The 18,144-nt window shown below is 39.6% G+C and overlaps 1 protein-coding gene across 1 annotated transcript in view; it reads right to left on the reverse strand.

Moving 5' to 3' along the window:
- b3glcta (beta 3-glucosyltransferase a) overlaps positions 1–13,411 on the reverse strand; it is a 56,558-nt gene extending 43,147 nt beyond the window's left edge. The window contains exons 1-2 of the mRNA XM_010736355.3: positions 13,129–13,411; positions 4,639–4,682 (exon numbers count right to left, since the gene is read on the reverse strand). Of these exons, the coding sequence (XP_010734657.2) occupies positions 4,639–4,682; positions 13,129–13,192 (108 nt within the window). The 5' untranslated portion in view covers positions 13,193–13,411. The remainder of the gene's footprint in view (positions 1–4,638; positions 4,683–13,128) is intronic.
- Positions 13,412–18,144: the final 4,733 nt, after the last annotated feature.

Below are 18,144 nucleotides of genomic sequence, written 5' to 3' on the forward strand. Positions count from 1 at the left end.
GGTCACTGCAGAGGAGTTGAAGCAATGATTCACACATGAGTCTCACACATGTTCTCATGTGTTTTCTCAAAACAGCCCAACACAAGTTGAGGAGATGCTGGAGAAGAAGGCAAGCTCCTTTTTTTTTTTTTTTTTAGGCAGGACAGATTAGAAACATAAATGTTTGCAAAATGATGTTTGGCAGAAAGCATGGCAACCAACACAGAAGAGGCTGTTGTCCAATCAGACATAATGACTTGAAGTCTGCTTGTTATGTGAACAACTGAATGGCACTTAAGGTTGAGTGCAGCCTACTTAGAGATCAGAGGTAGAGATCTATACCCTTCAAAGAACAGAGGAACTGTGCCAAGACGCCACAGCAATAAATTAGAAGAGTTTTCTATCTGGGTTACAGACTTATTCTCTTTAATGTTGGTATATTCTGGAAATAACACTAACATGTTCCTGTCTGTGAAGCACACCTTGTCCATCCTTGCACAGCCGGAGGATGAACCAGACAAAATGTTTTTATTATGTAACGTTGCGGAGCTACCATTTAGCCTTTGGAAAACACACGTAAGAACTCGATGACTCACAAAGATCAGCCATTTCAATTACCTCTGCTGTACTGGTTGTGTTCATGTGTGCATCACATGACATCACGTTGCCTTTTCACCACATCCAGTAACACTGCCTGAAGGTGAAGATGCCCCTTTCACAATGAAGCATGGACCCTGCAATGTCCTTGTGTATGCAAGGAATGCAAGGAGTCTAGACTTTGATGGTATGATTAAAGAAATCACGGTTTCAAGGCTTCACAATTATAATGCATTCATTAATTTAACAACACGTTAGATGTGAAAAACCACTTCAGCAGTTTGTTTATTTTGTTTGGAACATCTCAGGTGAGGAGAGGTGGGCATGCTGCTGTTGACATTTGATTCATGTTAAAACACAACACTAGACGTAGCTGTAATTGTCACATTATGACAGTGAAATCAGCTGATGGTGGCATTCATTGGCTTTTCACCACCCTCAGCAGGAAATTTGTGAATCATTACTCACACTGTGTGGTACTCATGCATCCTCACACTGTTCTGAAGCCCATGTCCTCTGAGTGCATGAGATCAAGGCTCTTCTGCTTACATTAGCAAACTTTGAGTATACTAGTTTTTTAGGCTGTTTATGAAGCCCTGAAGCGGGTGGGTAATCATGGTACCTGTGTTTGCTTTTGCCAACTTCTCCAAGTCATTCTAAGTTCAAGCTGATGCCAGTCATCAGAGGCTTCAGGCTGTCTTCAAAGGAGGAGGGGGATGCTAAAACTTGTTCCATATGCAAGTCACGAACTGTGTTCAAAGACAGCCACTGAAAATTACACTTTAATGTTTACTGCTGCAGCTATGTTTCCTGCTTTACATATCATGAGTCGTTTGTATCGGTGTCATACTGTATGCATCAACACTGATCAAAGCATGTGTAGTTTTGAAGCTGTTTTGATGATCTTTTCCTTCACTGCAAACAATAAACCGCAGGTCACAGAATCACACTGATTTATCACCAGACATGTTGTTCTACTACACGGCTGTGGCTACTTGGCATTCTGAGATCAGTGTTACCCATATCACACAAACACACGACAGGAGCCCCTGCAGATTTAGCCAGATTTTAATCGTGATGGGATGAGCCCAGCTGTTTGAAGTCAGACGGGGAATGCTGTCTTATTCAGTGCCAGCTCTTCAGTGCTGACCACTGGCACAAAAATCATGTGACATAAACTCTCATCAAAATCTGAGTAAAATGCAGTTTACATCAGAGCGCACTGTAATGTCTTAGGTTCATTAACACTTTCTCAGGTCTACATGTAGTTAAGATTATTAATGGGTTCTTCCAATGATTAAATTCTTCAACTCTTTAACATTATTGTAAAACTGACAATGAAGCTGAGCGTGACCTTGACTGGATTTTCATATTAAAACCAAGTGTCAACCTTCAGTGCTGGGAAATGAAGTCAACGTGGAGGTGCTAAAAGCTGAGCCAGTCTCCATAAGCAGCAGTATTAAAATTCCCAACTTCACAGCAGAAATAAACACGTTTACAGGCTGGTTTTACAGCCTGGTTCAGGCAACGGTTTTGCTCTCTATAGCTGATTTTCCCATCTATGACAACTGTGAGAGCGGTGATTTTTTTTTTTTTACTCACCAGTTCAGATGATATTAAGGCTCGAAGTTGCGCATAATTAACAGCGTGACTGCTGGATCCTCACATATTTTCAGTTTCAAAACAGCGCTTCGGAAACCTATGGGTGACGTCGCTCAGGCTCTGTCCATTCTTTACACTGTCATTGGTTAAAACCAGTGAAACTGTGGAAATATGGATCCAAAATTGAACAACCTATAACAGCAATATGATCTTCAACATTTAACTACAACATCTCTCTCTGGGTCAGGTTCTGCCTCTTTAGAGGAAGCTTTTCCTCGCCAGTGTCACCAAGTGCTTGCTCGTGGTGGGAATTATTGGGTCTCTCTAAATAGTATTATAAAGATTACAGTCTAGACATGTTTAATTTGGAAAGTGCCATGAGTCAAACATGTATCATACCCTGTGTTTAACTCAGAGCCCTCAAATGTGTCTGAACAACTCTGTATAGTGGAGAGAAATCAACCAAATCATGTTTTGTGGGTTAAATAAAATTTTTTTGCATAAGCCTGTAGTTAATTTCTCTTTCCATCCTGACATTCATTCATCTTCCGCTCACTCTAATTGCGATCTTTATCCAGGGCTGTCCGTCATGCTGTCACATCTATCCAATAGCAAACAGACACACCTGCACTGTTAGCCTATCATGTTGCCGCTGTCTTTTTAAATGTGATTCTCTGTCTGCCTTCAATACATTCATGCTGTTCATATTATGTGCGCTCCTGCACCTCCCTATCTCTGCCCATCTTAATCAGCTATCACTAATGTCCGGTCTGAGAGGATTGATCTTGCTGCGGCTCAGGGCCAATGTCCCTCAAACACAAAAATCTCCCTTTAAAGCCCCAAAGCCCTAAAGTGATCTTATACTTCTTGATTAGTTCCTATAAAACTGCTTTAAGCTACATTGACAAAAAGTCCCTCATATAGAGCGTTGCAACTTTGTTAGAAAGTCAATAATCCTCTGTGGAAAAATCAATAATTAATTGTTTTATTCAGCCACTGGTTTACTTTTGAAGGAATAAATCAAATGTGCTTACTTTAGAGTCTACTCATTTATAAGCAGGTGTTACTGTATGTGTTGTATAAATGACTGCCAGGCCTCTCGCCATTGCACTCATGTAAATTCCATGACTTTCCATAACTAAACTGGAGCGCCACCATGACCTAAAAATTTGTATTCCTTTCTAATTTGTTAATGTTGTTCTTCAGCTCAGGAGATCTAAAAAGGGGGCAACAACCTGGTTTCCACCTTGCAGTTGGGCTTCATGAGAGAAACACACAGGACGCACACATTATCGGATACCACAGACGTCTAATGCAAGGCGTAAAAGCACATTTTGGAGGGAAACACCTGCCAAAAGTTAGCAACATTAAAAAATTCTAATGTTTTGGGAATGCATTAGAAAACAAACGCCACATGTACCACGGTGGTCCTGTAGTAACCAGGCAACAACACCCTACAAGCTCTAAAAAGCACTAGAAGCCACATGTCGCTGTCAAGAACGGATGAGAAAACTGAAAAAGATGTTTTTTCTGTGGACATATGTGTCTAAGAATAGATTTTGTATTGCATTTTGTAGCAGCTCAGATAAAAAGGAACTCAAAAGTAGTTTTTCAGTTTCGATAATGTCTTTTTTTCCAGGACATTAGACACGACTTTTATTTCTTATTATATTTCCATTGTTACAAAAATGCTGCTCTTTTCATTCCCTGAAAAAGGGTTTCTCCTCCTGAATAAATGCTATTTAATTCTTTGATTTATCACTCTGACAGGCAGCTCCCTAATCTCTCTTTTTCGACTGAGTATTCTTTGTCACGGGGACACAGGAAGAATGTGACACATTATTTCCAGGAAGAAAAACTGATTCAAGCAAACTTCTTTTAATATCTTTGTCTGCTTCAAAGACTCAGTTGTTTTTTTTGTTTGTTTTTTTTAGCTTAGATTACACTGGAGGTTTACTGATGACGATTTCTGCCTCATCATTTTCAATAACGTCAGAAAAAATGAAAAAGTCACAGAGCGAGAGGGTGGAAACTGCAGGGAAAGGAGTGGTTTACATCAGTTAAAGGCCAGACAGTAATTTCCTGTTTCTGTGATGCTAAGCACCTCTGCCAGGAGGCTTACTGTCAACATCTTCTCACACCAAGAAGAAGTAGAGCAACTGAACATGTTAATTATTTATCGAGCAGCAACTGCAGAAAATGCAACAGCAAGAAAATCATCTTGCACTTGAGAAGGAGCAAATGGCTTTGTATGGAGGAGCAAATTAAACTGCCGATGTGGAGGTAAATAATCAATCCATTAAAAAAAAAACTTGTCTTTAATCTCAGCTGTCGGGTAATTACTTTAAATAGAGGTGAGGTGAGCAGGAAATGGATTAAGGATTAACACGTATTCTCAAGAAACCAGCAATATGTCAAGGTGTCAGACTGATACAGAATCATGTGTGTTAACTGTCTTACCTGTGAGATTTTTCCTGAGCTGCCAGCAGAAAAGTTGATATGAACTGTAAGAACAAAAAGAGAAAAATGAGAACATTTTAGATAACAATGCAAAGAGCAATGAATCCTCCTTTTTCTCTTCAGGCTGGGTCAATTCTCGAGCTACGAGCTGCTTCGCACAGGCAGGGCTAAACAAAACAACCTGCTGTGAGTAAATACATACTGTATGAAAAGTTGAAATAATTCATTAAAGGTAACACGCAGCGCAATTCTTTCATGCTGAGTCTACGCTGAATCTCTAAGAGCACCAGTCGTCTATCCAAGCTTGTAATTAGAGCCAGGAGAGCTTCTATCCAATTACATTCCCATCGATTCGGAGGCAAGAAAATCTTCGCAGAGAGATTCCAAAAATTTCAAATCAATACATCAAAAAACAGCAGCGTCGCTGAGAATGAATTTATAAAGCAGTTTATATTAAATCAGGCTTGCCTGCACTCCAACATCAGTCAGCTTTAAATCTTTAATTAGGTGATAGAACCGAGAAAGAGTTAAATTTCCTCTCCTGGCTCGCTGCAGGAACCAATAAAGGGCAACTGTGTTGATTAAAATCTAAAAAGCAGCAGATACGTTTTCAATCCAACTAGAATTCTGCTATAGTGTATTATCCAATAAACATGAAACACAGAAAAAGTCCAATAATAAAAAGAAAGGTACATATTTCATAAGATAGAATCTCTGTGACTTTTCTTTTATGACCCAATCTGCAGTAATTTGGCCAGATATTAATTCCATTCATGCATGGGAACTCTTTTAAATTATTCAAAGATCCGAGTTCAACTTCAAAACACTCCAGTGTGTAAAGCCTGGAGTACAGCCACCAGTTCAGAACAAATGCACAATGTAATGAACCTAATTATTTTAGTCATGAAAGTGCCCAAAAAACAACAATGGACATGAGCCAGTTTCCAAACAAACTTGCCAGCTGAGCCAAAGAAATATTATTTGTCCATGTTTCAAAAAGAAGACGTATTATAAGAAATAGTTTTAGAAATTCCACACAGGTGGAAGGTCATGATTACACCTCAGCTCTTTTTCAAAAGTGGGAAGATCTGATTTTCACACCCGATGATTCCTCGCGTCAAACGTTTCTCTTTTTTTTTGTTGCTGCACGAGGACATTGTTCACTGCAGTTTGCAGTTAATAGTCTTTTTGTGATGAGGAGAGCTCAGGTTATACTTCCAATAAGAGAAAGTAATGAGACAAAATAGGAAGAAAACAAAAAGAGTTGCTGCTCCTGCAGATGAAGTCAGATCTAGAGAAATAATAAAAAAATATAAAGATAAAAAACAAAATGTTTCTGCAGCAAGCGGTATCTCATTAATCAAACTAATCTAACTAATCTACTAAAATTTTATTAATTTCTAGATTTATTTTCAGACCACTTAAACACGTTTTGCTCTCACCCTTGACTTGAAATGACGCGTTGAATTAACATACCACCGAGAGTTCTCACACATTTAATTTTTCTAGAGAAACATGATCATTATATTATTATATTTTCATATTTACAGGCTTCCCAGCATGCCATGTTTGAGAAGTTCATGTTGTAGTTTAAAATACACATATGTACATGATGAAAACCTGCTGTGTGTCTTTATGTGTCTAATGTGAAGTGAAGGTCGGCTCTTCTGCTTATAATAAAAACAATGTAAAGCATGACGGAGGTTGGAATTCAGTCTCTACTCGCGTATACTTAAAGTTTACCGAGGTCAATGGGAGCAGCCTCACATGTCGCCTTCAGAGCTCTGGTTCAGAGTGTTTCCAACAGCAGCAACCACAGCTGTAAGATCCTGAATGTGAGTGGAATGTAAATCTGACTGAAGGTTTTGTCAGCTGATGATTCAGTACATTTTGTTTTTATTGAACTTGTTCCAGTCTCGGTAAACTATTCAATTTTAAGTTGAAAGAGCTGAAAAGAAGAAAAAAAAAAGAGTCTGAAAGAAAACTTATGTTCTTAGGTTAGACTGTTGTTGTTTTACAAAGAAGCATAGTCAGAAAAATGTAAAGTAATGTAACTGCTATCTCCAAACTCATACTTTAAAACACAGATCACACATTTTTAACCGTTATTAACAGATTTCTTATCAACTGCCTGAAAACAGGTGCACAGAACATCGTGGCTCCATCGTGTCTGATGAATAGAGCAACTAAACTGTAAGTGTTTGAAATATATTTGGTGGGAGTGTTTAGTTTGTAACAAACACAAAACAATTATTATTTTTTAGATCCTCATACACCAGTGAAAATATACTTCTGCATATTATATTTAGTTTCTGCCATATTCTGGACCTTTAACATGTTATTATTAAATGTCCATGAATCCTAATTGCTGTGAGAATAAAATCCTACCCAGCTAATCACGAGCTCTGTAGAGCGAGCAGAATGACTTCATTGTCATCTGGTTCCTCAGTTTTCTGTCAGTATTAAAAATGCAACATTGGGCGTTAAATGAAGCTTCCTACAGGAATACATTCAAATTCACGATACATTCTGCTACATCTGCTCAAACTTCCCATCTTTTCACAGCTCACACCGAAGCGGGAGAGGCAGAGACACGCGGGGAGGAAGAGGGGGAGTAACTCCCTACATAATGTCAGGAGTGCTGATGGGAGCACCTCCATCTCATTGCCTCCTCAGCCTGCATAATCAACTCTGTTGTTTCCAACCATGTTTTCAATTGAGCCGTACCGAAGGGAACTTGTTTGCTTTGATTTCAGAAACTCAGGAAATCACTCTACATGCCGAAAGCTCCGAATGGTTTTAGCTGAATGCTTTTCAACAAGCACCAAGATTTACATTGTCATTGTAATCAAAGCAGAAGTCCAACGCAATTAGTCAGGAAACATTGTGCTCGTAACAATGGGAGGGAGTCAGGTTGGTATCCAGCAGAATTCAATCAATCTGAAGACAAAGAAAATATGCATAGCGGCTACACACTTTGCAGAACTACAACTCCTCTTCCTCAAGGTTCAGCAAGGACATTTACTCAAGTACTGTACTTAATTTATTTGACAGCTATAGTTACAGGTTACTTTTTTATATTTAAAAAAAAGTGTTATATGTAATAAAAATTGGCCACCTGTCAAACTCATACTTCAGACAAATAGGGGTAGTGCCAGAGTAACTGTAAGTGTAGGTGCTGTCTGCTACTTAGCTCAGTTAAGCTCAGTTAATTCGTTGACTCTGCCACCCCCAGTTTTTAACTAAAATTCTTACATTTAACATCTATGAGAAGGGGCGGCATGGTAGTTAACACTGTCGCCTCATGGGAGGTTGATTAGTGACTCTAAATTGCACATCGCCTATATTTACACTTGTAAATGTGAATGGTTGTACGTCGCTATGTGTCAACCCTGTGATGAACTGGCACCTCTCGCCCAATGCCAGCTGGGATCAGCTCGAGCCAACCACGACGCCGATAAGTATAAGCATTTGCAGAAAACAGATGGATGGACATATGATAAGCTTGTGTCTCCTCATCAAGTCCAAAAACTGAAAACAGGGCATTGTTCTTTTTCTTCTTTCCTTTCCCATTAATCATCTCACGACCCCTTAGATTTACCTTGGTTAACCCTTTGGTCTAAAAACTTCCACTTCTACCACTGGCTACTTTTCTAGAATATAAAGATAATGATGGATCTATAACAATAAAATAATGAGCAACAAAATGCTTGTTTGACATTAGTGTGGTTTTTGACTTAACTTTCCACTTCATCCAGGATTTAATGGGGACAGAGGCATGGAGAATAAATGAAGACACCACATGAAAGTACTTTGAAGTAACTAAATCACATTAACAAAGGCAGCTCTGCAGGTGTATTATATTAAGTTGAATGCTAATTAGCAGTCAGTGTCAGCTTTTAAAAAGGGCTCTGATAATGACTGTGTCCACGTGTGAGTGTTCAAAGCCAAATGAGACGACTAAAGGTTTTCAAAGAGGCTGGGTAGTAGAGAGACCAAACTGCAGCTGCACTGATGCCCGAAAAACAAACTTATCTGATCTGCCAAACACAATAAAACCTGAAATCACGTAAGCGTCACAATGCTGATATTTATAGCAGCGCTGCCGTCCAGGAAACTCTTCTGAGACCAATGCACAAATATCCGCAAGCTGAGCACCATTAAACCTGCGTTCACCTCGTACCAAACCCTTCTCTTACCACAACAGCAGCTCCCAGCGCTCGAGTTCAAACAAGAACACCGTGTGCATGACACAACCTGGTGTACAGTGGCCAGTGAGGAAAGCCAAACTTTCAACAAGCCAAAGAGAATCATCTACTGTTGGCAAATCATATCAGAGATATACAATAATCGAGTGCTTAAATTCTACTGGGTGTGACAAAGTGGACTCATGAAGTAAATTTTGCTTAATTCATAGAAACATAAATGAAGTGTCTGTGCGAGCGCTTTGTGCCTGCAGCACAGTGTATCTAAGAATTACGTCCTACTCTTTGTGTTCAATGCCAGTGTTGTAGGAAACACTTTGTCCTCTACGTAGTCAGTCTTCAGTGAGACAGTGCAGCGTGGAGGTCAAAGTAGTGCCTGAATGAAAGTCATGAAGCTCGCTGATGCTCGCTGCATAGGACATCCATTCAATTAACATTTGCCTTTCTATTTTAACCGCATCGTTCTTTCACCTTAACCTTACCTAGTTAATGTTGTCATTGAATCTATTCTGGGGTTTCGTAGCATTGTTTCTATATGTATAGCTTTCGCATGGTGACTTTGTTCGTACCTGTGACAGTGTGAAAGTTCACTAGACTCTAAATTTATCAAGAACTCCAGTTCTTTGTGTTATGAACCCTCTGTTTTTCTCTGTGCATTGAAGAATCTCAATGAGAAACATTTTCAACTCATGCAGACCTCTCTTGACCTCAACTTCTATACAACAAATCCACGTCTCTGTGCTTCTTCCCACTGTGTTTTATTATCACACAAACAATTCTTCATGTCCAGTCTGCGCACATTTGAAAGAATCAAGCTTTGTTACCGTAATCAAAATTAACTTAATGCAGCCTTTTTCATTGTTGTTTAAAAATTGTGTTAAAAAGTTAAATACAAAATTTTCCAGGTTTTCTTTCTATAATTATTTGATAACACTTTGTGGGGACAGTGACAGCAAACAATAAAAATAGCTCCTCAAAGAACGGGGCACAGATGGCACACAGTTTGTGCTGCACATACAGCTGTAATAATGCATCTGATTTGTATTTTATGAAAAGTGCTCTGCAAACTGTTAGGCATGCAGAAAGCACAGGCTTCATCTGGTATTTAAACTTTTTATTCCCACTCAAGCATTGCCAGCAGCCATCTAGAACCCATACTGGCAACTCATAACCCAGTTAGAGCTCTTTCTCTTTATTTATTTCAATACAGTTAACATCCTGTTCTTAACTTAGCAGATATTTTGAAAGGTGCTTTTTAATAATACACCGTTAGTGACAGTTCATTTGCCAGTGACTGAACACCTGCAGTCTGCCTGCAAATATACTGTTTAGTATCTTTAGCATAATTGATTAGTTGACTATAGTTGAACATATTGTTAATCAGTACCACAACTGTTATGGTTTTAGATGCACTAATGTGAAGATTTTCATTTCACATTTCATAGACTGAATAACTACTTGATGAAGAGAAAACATGATTTGCAGCTTTGTCCAAACTGGTCGTAATAAAAGGCCAAGATACAGTGAAGTAAAATCTAGGACAGTGACAGTTTTTATATTAGACTCTTCTATAATTAAAATGTTTTTAAGTAACTGGAATTCAATTAAAGTTTTCTAATCATGATTCATTTTGGTATTATAACGAAGTCCTCCATCCATCCAGTCACCCCAATAGCTGTTAGATCCTCAAGCACTCCCACACCAGTTAAAGTAATCTCTCCAGCACATCCTGGATCTGAAAGAGTTTTGGTCTCTTTGGGTGTCTTTACCAGGTGCCCAATCCACTTCAGCTGGCTCCTCTCAGTGTGCAGGAGCGTCAACAGCAGCTGGACCCCGACGTCCTCTTTAATCACTTACCTCGTCACTCTCTCAGCCACAGTGAGGCCATCCAGCCTGCAGAGAAAACCTGATTTGGCGGCTCATATCTGCATTCTTTATTCCTTCAGCCGCTCACTACCCAAAACTTGTGACCAGAGCAGGCGGTCAGAAAAAAAGACAGTTATTTGAGAGCTTTTCTCTGTGTCTCAGCTCTCTCTTTACCATCATCACCCACACATTCCTTTTTACTGTCACTGCTAAGTAAAACCCCTGGGAGATAAATTGGAAATAAATGCACCATTTTCAGTATTTTACCACAGTCACATAATGGCAGGAATATTTGTTTAGTTAGATTTGTTATTTGTTAGATTTCAAATCCAAGTCACAAATTGTATACTGTACGCTCTCCGCCCCAAATATGATTGTAGTCTCCTAGTGTCGACAATCGACTGCAGACTTTGAGGAGCAACCACAGGTGCCGCAAATGAAACGTGACCCATGTGGATTCAGAGAGTGCAGTAGCCTCAAACTTTGTGGTGCTGCTCTTCTTCCTGACTGCGTCACACTGCAAACTGCTTCAGTGCACATCAGAAATGACAGACTGTTGAAACCTCATGGACGACATCATCACAAAGCAGCAAAGGTGGCACCCTAATGGCACCAAACTGGACACTCTGCAGACCTCGACTGCGCCTTGATGTTAGGTCCATGAATATTACATACAGGGGGAGCAGACAAGCAGCCTTGTCAGGGCCTGATGCCCAACTAAACGTGTTTGACTCAGTGCCAAATACATAGTACCCTGTGCACGTACCGGAGGATTGCAGCACTGACCCTGACTCCCCTTACCGTCCAGACTGTACTGTGTTTTTGACATATCCACAAGCTTGAAAAGTAGCTCTGAAGTATGGTTTTGTTCAATGTGCAACAACTTCAGGTCAGGTAGAAAAACTGAAATTCAACTTTTCACCCTTAGCCAGTTATTTAACACGGATTAAACTGAGACAAGCCTCAATTTTCTGAGCCAAAATCAGGAATTGAGAGTGAAAGGTGATTTTAAAAAAGACATGCGACAGCTTTTCTTTCAATTTAAAAATGATGAAAGTCTGAAAAACGGAGAGAGACCGCGCTGATTTTATCATGACAAAAGCATGGTCAGGTGTGAACTAAGCAGAAAGAAATTAAACAGAGTGACTAAGTGTAGGTTAAAAACTGATTATCCAAGGTCGAATCCAATTAATAATAAATCAGTGTGACCGCAAGCAATTTCTTGCAGCATTAAGATTCATAGATAGTCTGTAACCCGTTTGTGGTCTTAACACCACAGGATTTTATTATTTCCTGTATTATTTACACAGCGAGATGTTGCTTTTTCTTGCAGTACTAAAATATTTGTACATCCTTGTATGTCTTCTGGCTTCTTTTTTTTATTTTTTATGATTACATTGTGGCAATTTTCAGTCCCAGCAAGGCTGAAGCTGAGTCTACTGCGCTCAGCATTTATCTCGTTCTGTTCAGGAGAACATCCACATGGTACACTGGGCCAAAGCAATATTGGTCACTCACTGTAATTCTCTTCACAGCTGCAGCCACACAATGTGTGTGCCTGCACCCCACCCAATGGATGTGACACATCACTGAATGCATTCTGTATGTGCAGGACATAAATGCATGGACATATTGCACGCACAGTGTTTTTTATTCCTGTGAAATGAAATTAAACTGAAATATGTGACATTTTAACCACTGAGGATTCGTCCAATTAAGCAATCAAGTCCATGAAAGGAGGTAAAAATGTCTTTTTGTGCGTAAAATGTAACAGATTCTTTCAATAAAAGTACAATTACACTTTTGTGTGGTAAGACTGTGGCTGATTCTCTCCTCCTCCTCCAAGAAGAAGAGGAAGAAAGCTCTGCATGGATCACTGTGCCATTGTAACTGTGGCTGTCGTGTAATCCTCCACTTTTGTCGCTGTATTCTCGGTGACAGCGGAAACCCTGACTTACAGGAGCTCCAGCCTGAGGGGAGGGGATTCATCCGCAGGCTCGACTCCCAGTAGTGCACAAGCATCGATGTGTCAGGAAGAAGCTACTTAACGCCGACTGTCGCGACACATTTCCACACAAATGTCGTGACTCCTAAGGAGAAGGCTCTCAATGCCCTTCCCTGTGATTAACTCTCATGCAAACTTCCAGTTATTACTCTGTATAAACCCACATGGCAACGTTCAAATCGCCTTTCAACTCCTCAGGAAGTTGAGGCGAATCATGGCTCCGCACTTCTCCAACACTTCTGGAAATAACACTCGCAGCTCGTCTTTCTGTTCGGCTCTTTCCCCCCAACACAAGCTTCACCTCTAAAAAACATACAGCACAAACTGTTTACTGTTGGGTTTCATTACGCCCCTCACAGCTGCCCCGGTCCGATCCTCCTGACATGAAGATTAGAAAGTAAAGTGAGCACTTACAGAGGGAGAGGAAAATCCAACAGCCTGCCACTTTGTGTCCGATGTGCGCGTTGTTCGACCGCATCCTGGAAGAGTCCTGTGTGCAGTGCAGGCGGTGGAGAAAGCTCGCAGTGCATGGGCTTTCTGACAGTGTTAAAGAAAACAACAGGGCTTTTCCTTTTCACAGTTTCTCAGAAAACGGGGAGTGGGTTTGTGCTCCGGTAGGAGGCATCCCCATTTTCTGTCCGAGGCGCAGGGACGCGCTCTGCTGGCGGGATGAGCTCACTGAGCTCTGAGCCTGACAGACAGCACGACCCAGATGGAGGGGGGTGGGAAAAAGCTCATATAGACTTCTGCTGCTGAGAACCACACGTGGAGATACCTGTTGAGCATTAATGTTTGACAAAATGGACCGTGAAACTGTTTAAAGTTTTATGAAACAACAACATACACAAAAAAACATTAAGCTCCACAGAGTTGGTTCACAACTGCAGCTTATACAGAAAGAACTGTAACAGGTCCATATCCAGGATTTTAGAAGGTCAGGTCGTGCTGCAACTCATTATTTCAATTAATTCTTCACAAATTATCCAGCAATGGTAGAAACATGTCTATTGTCTTGTCTTGTTTTGCCAACCAAGAGTCCAAAATCCCAAAATATTCAATTAACAATGATAAAAAACAGAACAAAGAACAACAGAGAGGTTGCAGCAAATGTTAGAACTTTGAAAAATGATTGATTATATAATTATTCTACACTAAAATAACAGATTTTAAGTCATTTTGATGATACAGTAACTTGTGAATTGTGCCTCTGGGCCCACCGTTCATCTGTTTTGTTCTTGTACAAACTCCCACAGCAGGTAACGCTTTGCGGCACTAAGTCACACACCACCAACCATTTCACTGATTTCAGTAAAACTGCATCATATTTTATGAATAACATGTTTTCTCTGATGACTTCCAGCTGCTCCACATCAAGGTGATTTACAAAGTTTCTTATAGACAGTAAAGTGCTGCAAACTGTAGCTACTGTCACGTAACTCACTTAGTTACCTGGACTCTGAGCTCAGAGCACAAGGGACTGTAAGTGTTTACACTGGTACCACAGGCCACCGGGAGGTTTTCAGGCACGGGGAGCGTAGGAATGAAGAACTGGAGTCAGGTGAGCGGGCAGTCAGAGCATGGCAGGGGCAACTGAAGAGGACAACAGAGGAAGCTAAGAAAAGACAAAGAGTCACTGAGTCAGACACAGAGCCTGCAGCGGGAGTAAATCTGGGACTGACCTTTAGTCGTTGGTGAGAGCTTTGTGAAATGGAAGGCTGAAAGACAGACACTGTCGCTTAGTTAAGTTAAAAATAGTTGCAGATCGACCAGCTAATTGTTAAACCGACTAATTGTTACATTCAGAAATCCAAATTCTCCAACTTCTTCCACATTTAATTCACTCATTTTGCAGATGTACAGTATGTAAATAGAATCAGCCTCAAAAACACCATATCCTTTGTGCAGTTGTTCAATATAAAGTAAGCATGTAAACTTTATTTATATATCGTTCTTTTCAAAACCAGAGTTACAAGATGCTGTACAAAGCAAAATTTAGAAATTTAAATAAAAACATAAAAACAGTAAAAAAAATAAAAACTACACAGCAAGCAAAAACCATATTACAGGACAAGGTGCTTACAAAACTGGTGAGCTTTTCGCTGCTTCTATTGACTGACTCTGCATTTTTTATAGTTTGGGGGAAAGCAGTTACAGAGGGTGACAGCCACACCTGCAAAGCATTGGTCACGTTTGGTTTTGAACCTAGATTTCAGGATCACCAGATGGCATTGGTCAGTAGACCTTCAGAGATCTCCTCTAGGTCAGACAGCATGATTTATAAATCTAAAATGAGCTGTCTGACTGATCTGTAGCTGTCAGGCAGTTCTGCAGGGTAAAGAGAAGTTTATCACCTGTATTATGGTGTAAAAAATGCACTTAAATAGCCTAACGAAGGATTGTGCAGTGAAAAAAAGAAAAGGACCAAGTATTGAACTCTGTGGTACACCAGATGTCAGCAGTTGAGCTCAATGGCCAAGTATCTGGCCGAGAAACTTCTGTCTGACAAATAGGATGCAAACCAGTGAAGGGTAGTCCTTGTTATACCCACCCATCATCCATGTCGAAAGCTGCACTCAGGGCAACATTCAGGCTCACCATGAGTAGGGCAGTTTCAGTACATCAAAGGAAAACCAGTTTAATAGAACCTGCTTACAAACTGTTTTTTTAAGGACCTTAGAAATAAAAAGATGTTTGGATGTGGGTCTGTTGTTACTGTAAAGCAATTGGTCTAGACTTAGCTTTTTTAAGAGTGGCTAAATAATTGCATAGTTAAAATAATTGAGCACAAAGCCAGAGAGCTAAGAGAGCTATTTCGCAATGGACAGAATGTAAGGAACTAAAAAATATCTTTGAGATGAGAGGTTGGAACAATGTCAAGTAGCGGAGGAGTGCGGTTGAGAGACAGTGGTGGTAGGTTCTTTCAGTGAATGTCTTTCCTGCTACAGGAGTCGTGCCAAGGTTCTGGTTTAAAGTCACTTCATAGATTTGCTCAGTAATAAAATGGATGATTTGATGGGAATAGTTTTCTGAGAGCTGTAATCAGGCTGAAGACTTAACGGTCACGTAGAAAGGACCACGAAGGGCTTAATTTTGCTTTGAATGATGGAGAAGGAGCGTTAAATCATGCACATTGTCTGCCATATGTACAGCATAATGTATTCCACCCTTAAATGGTCAAAAGGAAGAATGCGTGAGGATGTTTCACTTACTAAAATAAAAGAAGTCATATTCAATCCTGTTTATATATATTCAACAAAATATCGTTAACTTTAAACTTGAGTTGTTGACATGACCTCTGTGTTCTGACACCCATAGATGCCACATTTGCCGATGCAAAGATATGCCTCATTCAGTGCACCATATTTCTGAGATCCTGTGAATGCAGCATTCATTCAGATACACTTAGACAGATCAGTCCAGATTTGTGAGAATGAACAAGTCTCTCCCACAGATAGAAACACACAAAAACCAAGACAGCTGCACCCTCAATTTTCTTCTCCAGTGACAGTAAATGAAATTAAAGATTTGTGGACAGTGACGCCTACTTGATTTTACAGAGACACGGTCAGATTTTCTGCTTCATGACTGCTCGTAAAAAAAAGTGTCTGCAGTTCACTGTCACTGAAGCAGTAGAGCTGCACATCTTTGTAAACAAGATAATCTGTCTAACATTGTAAGAATAATATTGTAATCTACAGATTTCAGTTTTCCCTTTAACTTCACGCTGTTTTTCTCCAGCCTGAAGCAGATTTGTGACCTATAATTACAATATTCTCAACCCGAATATGTCTGGCTTTCACGTGTAAAATTACTCCTATTTCTCTCTCTCTCTCTCTCTCTCTCTAAAGGTGCTCATGTTCTCTGAGCATTTCAGTGAATTCAGAGGTCCCACTGCTTTGAAACTGTGTAATTAGGTTATATATTAGGGCCAAGTGCTTATAGTTAGTGTAATCAGAAAAATAAATACGGTGTGTATAACCTCCCATGAATTACTGTTGTAATTATTGTTTGTTAACATTAAATTGCATGCCCTCATACTTTCTCGGGAAGAGAAGGAGGGGGAGTGTTCAGGTGACTGTGTGTGTTTTTGTGTGTATGTCTGTGTGCACAAGGGATGATAAATTGCAGGTTTTCAAGATCTCCGTGGGTATGACTTCTATAAACAGTAGCCCAACAATATATAAATACCACTGTGACAATTTACTTCATGAAGTGTGCAAAATGCAAGGCAGACACGCTGCACAATACACCTAATTTTCTCAGGTATTTTATGTTACATCTTTTTTTTTTCTTGCACAAACATGACATGACACAGAACCAAAAAAAAGTGGAAAGTATTTAGGCTTTTATTAATGACACAAGATAAATACACAGATAATAAATCATATCTTGAAGATAAAGAAATGGATTATGAAAACTGTAATTACTGAAAGAACATGATGTTTTCTTTTTCCTCAAATTCTTTCATATCTTTAGACTCTCCAACAGAAATAAACAAGATTATTGTATTAAAGTTTGGCCACTAGCGTTCAACTGAAATAAAATGATTTATTTTCACCTTTAAGCTGATATACTTGTAAGCAGGCATAGCGACATTTAGAGGATTTATTCGTGGGGTTATTTGTGTTTACCAGATGAGTTATAGTCCAATATTCACTCTTCTTTTAACTCTTCTTTGGTCTCCACCCACTCTTTAGGGGAGTTTCTGTGTTTCTAGCTGCTAGATGTTCCACTATTTTTGACAGCAAGTTGCTACCCGTGTCTGTCTTGTGTTCTGTGCTGAACAGTGGGTTTTTAAAGCTAATCAAGTAAAGCTGCAGTCCACTAAACCAAAACAATCAGCTTAAAGGTGCAATAAAGCTCCAGAGAGCCGAGAGTAATCGCAGAACCAGGTGATGATTCTCTCACTATGAGTAACTCCTTTCACATACAAGGAGTCATATGATCCATTGTTGTTATAAAAATGTTAGATATGACCATTGATGTCTGCAAAAAAAATTATATTTATTGTATATTTGCCCAAGTTGTAATAACCGTAAATCAGTCTCTTTGTCTTGCTTGACTTGTTTGTGTGTCTTTGTAGAAAATCACTCACTAAACTGATCCAGTCTCAGTGATAGTACTGAGGAAAATGTGCACTTTCTCACAGTCTGAAGTCATGAATGTTAAAGTTATCATCATGGTGAGGAGTTCCCAACCTGTTTTCACTTGTTTTACTTGTGTCTGTTTCAGAATGCAAATAAGATCGATTATGTGGAACAGCACAGGAAAGCAGGTTACCCCGCTTCCTATTTAAAGTGAGCAGCTGTAGATCCTGCAAAACCTTCCGAGCATCTCTTGCAGACTTATTTGGATTAATTAAATCTGTTCAGTTATTGTCACATTTTCTGCTTCAACACGTTAATTTCATCCATTGTTTTACAGTCTGGT

Source organism: Larimichthys crocea, chromosome VII (assembly GCF_000972845.2).
Source record: "Larimichthys crocea isolate SSNF chromosome VII, L_crocea_2.0, whole genome shotgun sequence".
Classification (NCBI taxonomy): domain Eukaryota; kingdom Metazoa; phylum Chordata; class Actinopteri; family Sciaenidae; genus Larimichthys; species Larimichthys crocea.